The sequence below is a fragment of the Cryptomeria japonica genome, chromosome 5, assembly GCF_030272615.1.
Source record: "Cryptomeria japonica chromosome 5, Sugi_1.0, whole genome shotgun sequence".
Lineage (NCBI taxonomy): Eukaryota > Viridiplantae > Streptophyta > Pinopsida > Cupressales > Cupressaceae > Cryptomeria > Cryptomeria japonica.
In genome coordinates this window covers 590,961,055-590,965,020 of record NC_081409.1, presented here as the reverse complement: position 1 = coordinate 590,965,020, position 3,966 = coordinate 590,961,055, and the positions used below count along the sequence as shown (strand labels likewise).

General features: G+C 33.9%; 1 protein-coding gene across 1 annotated transcript; it reads left to right on the top strand.

Moving 5' to 3' along the window:
• The first annotated feature begins 1,466 nt into the window (after positions 1–1,466).
• On the top strand, positions 1,467–2,920 carry LOC131029534 (uncharacterized). Its single transcript, XM_057960040.2, has 3 exons — positions 1,467–1,622; positions 1,711–1,837; positions 2,182–2,920. Exons 1-3 carry the CDS (start codon positions 1,608–1,610, stop codon positions 2,577–2,579), a joined length of 540 nt encoding a protein of 179 aa, XP_057816023.1. The 5' UTR covers positions 1,467–1,607; the 3' UTR covers positions 2,580–2,920.
• Positions 2,921–3,966: the final 1,046 nt, after the last annotated feature.

Below are 3,966 nucleotides of genomic sequence, written 5' to 3'. Positions count from 1 at the left end.
TCTAAAACCTCTCATTTACATTCTAAAAGTGATCATAGTATTTTTCATTTATCATACAAGTATCTAAATTTCTTTAGATCAAGTTGTTTGGTGTGTCTTCCATATATTGAAATGGACTTAAAATTGATCATATACATTTGGATTTGGGCTTAAAATGAACAATTGTCTTTTAATCTTCAATATTTTCTTATATGTGCTTTCCTTGAGATTGTGTCCTAGCAATGAACTTGAGTGCACCAAAAATAAGGGATCTTGCTTTTCTTTCTAGGGGGGCTACCTAGAGAAGTGATCACTCTAGGGGATGACCTCAACTCCCGTGTTTTGGTAAAGTATACTTAGGTGAATTGAAAGACACCTCTTGGAAGTAGAATCATATCATTTTGGGCTAAGCCTCTAAGAACTTTATACCTTAGATAAGTGAAGGTGGAGAGAGGATTATCCTCTCCTCCCAAATGTTTGACTTTATTCTCTTTCATTGCATAGGTTTAGGCCTTAACGTACCCTTGTCGTATATAGCTCAGATCTCCCTAGTTGGCCACCATTTCTTGTGCATGCAAGGATTGATACTCTCACTTTAGTAGGCTTGTTGGTGTGTCTTATGTGCTTGAATGTTTTGTAGTTTCAACATGAGCATAGGTCTATGGAATGTAATTTTGCTATACAATACATGCGTTCTCGTATAGATGTATATTCTCTTTGCTACTAGTAGCGATATTGTACTTATGTTAGGGGTCTTATATATACTCTTGTTAGTAGATTTGTAATTGATAACTTGAGTTTTATTTTTACTTTTTAGCAACCTGTTGGTTGCTTTCTTTATGTTATTATTTTAACTTGATTTCAATATTAAAAAAAAATCAATAATTTTTTATAATGAAATTTATAACACTAAAAAGTATATAAAACCAAATTTCAAATTATTGAAAAAAAAAACTTAATTTTATTTTGTTAATCATAAAACAAACTAACATATAAACAAGATTTAAATATTCTATTTATTTAAAAAATAAATAACAATATAAATTAACGTAACAATGAATCCAAATTTTAGAAAGGGCAAAAACGAATCTTCCTTAAAACAAGGATAAATACAATGAAAGTATAACTCTCAAGTCTCAAGTTTCAAGTTTAGAAAGCAACTTTGGAAATTTTTACTCTTACATTAAACATATAAAAATTACAACGAATAGAACAAGTTTCAAAATTTTAAATTATATTCTCGATTACAGCGGCGATTCTTACAGTTACGAATTGAAACGTTTTCTAGATTGCACTCACTCCCTCCACTATCTCGATACTAGCTACAACACGTCACATGAAATTTTGTTACTCCATTCATTCTACATCCATCCATTCCAAATTTCACATTCATCTGATGTGGATTTGGACGGTGTGTTGTAATTCTCATTTGTTTTTGATATTCTAAATAATTCTAATTTCCAGTAACGCAAAGTTCAGAGAATCTTTCAGCTACTATAAATAGGTCCCCCTGGGTTACTTGTATTGCATGAATTTCTACCGTCCAAAACACCAAGATTGATCGAGCAATTGGGCTTTTGGGATAGATCATCTTACTCTGTTGCTAAATCTTGATCTGATATTCCGATATGGCCGCTGTTGAGGTAGATTGATCAATTCATATGGATCGATCTGTTCAATTGACTGTCTATTGAATGATAATTTAATGCATGTTTTGATCGATCTGCGCAGGTTGCTGCTATGCCCGCTGAAGTTAGCCCTGCAACTGAACAAGTGCCCGTCAAGGCTGAAGCTCCAACTGTTGAAACTGTGGAGCAGCCCCCAAAGGAAGAAGAGTCTGCCCCCGTTGTTGAACAGGGTATATGTTTTTGACAATTCTAATTTTATTCCAGACATTTTTAATATGAAAATCAGTTCAGAATTGGTAATTCTAATCGTTTTAATTGCTGGTTTATGGAAAGTTTGAACACCCCCTGAGCGAGATTTTTTATAGATGTTTTGGATCACGTTCCTGATTGATCTTGAGAATGAAATTAAAACAGGGGATTTTTTTTATTTGTTTTTCTTTCATTCTTTATCCTGATCATAAATCCCCAGAGTGATTCAATACGTTGATAAGAAATCTAGCATACCCACAAGCTCTTGTTCCATATTCATTGGCTATGGAAGCTTAGAATCTGTTATTGAACTCTTGTAAAGCAGAGGCTGTGGAGAAAACAGTTGAAGAAAGCCCTGCTCCCGAGGAGACGAAAGCAGAGGAAGAAAGCCCTGAACCAGAGGTGGCTAAGGTTGAGGAGATTCCAACCGAGGAAGTAAAAGAAGAGGTGGTGGAAGAAGCAGCGCCTGCAAAAGAAACGGAAGAAGAGTCCCCTGCTAAAGAAGAAGAAGAAGAAAAGGAGGTTGAGGTTGCTAAGGAAGTAACAGAAGAAAAGGAGGCTCCTGCTGCTCCAACAGAAGTTGTGGAGAAAGAAGCCCCTGCTGCTGTTGCTGAAACTCCTGTGGAGGAAGAGAGCCCTGCCGAGGAAGTATCTGCTCCTGTAACAGAAGAAGTTGTGACACCAGCTGCTGAAGAAAAAGTGAAGACTGAAGCATCAGAGTGAAGAGTGATGGTGGGACTCGTAGATTAATAAGAGATTTGCATGTAGGAGATCTATAGAATAGATCAGGTCAGATCAGAATCATCAGGTAAGGTGATGTTTTGGGTGGGTGATATAGGTAGGTCAAGTGTATGGGCCACAGTTGGAGGATTCAGCTTCAGCTTTAGCTTCGGTTTCAGGGTGATTTTAGTCTTCTTTCTCCATCTCAATCGTCCTACTTTGGCTTGATTTTAAAGAGAAACCAAAAGCATTTGTATTTAGTTTTCATCATAGCAGTTAAGAATGTCTGTCTAGAAATGATGGGAAGTACGGGTCCAGTTTAATATGCAATTTGCTTTCAACAATTCTTTGACCACTATCTGAATGTTTTAAGGTTTCAGTCTTCTCTTCTTTCTTTCCGATTTCAATTCATGATTATGGGCAATGAAAAGTTGGATTGCAAATAATAATTAAAATAGAGGAATCTACAGCAGCGAGGATACAATATATTGCAATGTCTTAACAACATGAAATTTTGGGAGAGTTAATCTGGAATGAACATTGAAGTATTCTAGATGTTCTGATTGACTTCAAAGATAATTAAAATTGATTGGTAGTAATTGATTTACCTTGGATGAGGATGTAACTATCACTTTAATCTTTATTTGATATTCTAGAAGCTCACAAGATTCATTTGATATGGATTACTAATGTTAAGGAAGCAATGACTTATGATTATTTCTAAATATGTAATATGATTGGTAACAATAAATTTATCATAAATGAGGATGTAACTATCACTTCAATCTCCATTACAAATAGATGTTAATATACATACAATTTTTTTCTAGAAGTTTAAAAGATTCACTTAATATGGAAGCAATGGCTCATGATTAGTTCTAAGATGTAAACCTGATTGGTAAGAATAAATTTACCATAGATAAGGGTATAACTATCACTTCAATCTCCATTACTAATATATGTTAACATGTATGCAAAAATATTCTAGAAGCTCAAAAGATTCACTTGATATGGATCACTAATGTTAAAGACGCAATGACTCATGATTAGTTCCAAAGATGTAATCTGATTGGTAACAATAAATTTATCATAGATGAGGATGTAACTATCACTTCAATCTCTATTACAAATATATGTTAATGTGCATACAAAAATATTCTAGAAGCTCAAAAGATTCACTTATATAGATTACTAATATTAAGGAAGCAAAGACTCATGATTAGTTCTAAATATGTAAATCTGATTGATAACAATCAATTTATCATGAAGGTGGATATAACTATCACTTTAAGCTCCATTACACAGATGATAGTGTGTATACTAAAATGTTCTAGAAGCTCACAAGATTCACTTGATATATACCTCTAATATTAAGGAGACAATAGTTCAT

Excerpts from the sequence above, each read along its gene's own strand:
- LOC131029534 (XM_057960040.2), top strand. Across the intron at positions 1,838-2,181 it reads TGCCCCCGTTGTTGAACAGG|AGGCTGTGGAGAAAACAGTT; the intron begins GTATATGTTTTT and ends CTTGTAAAGCAG.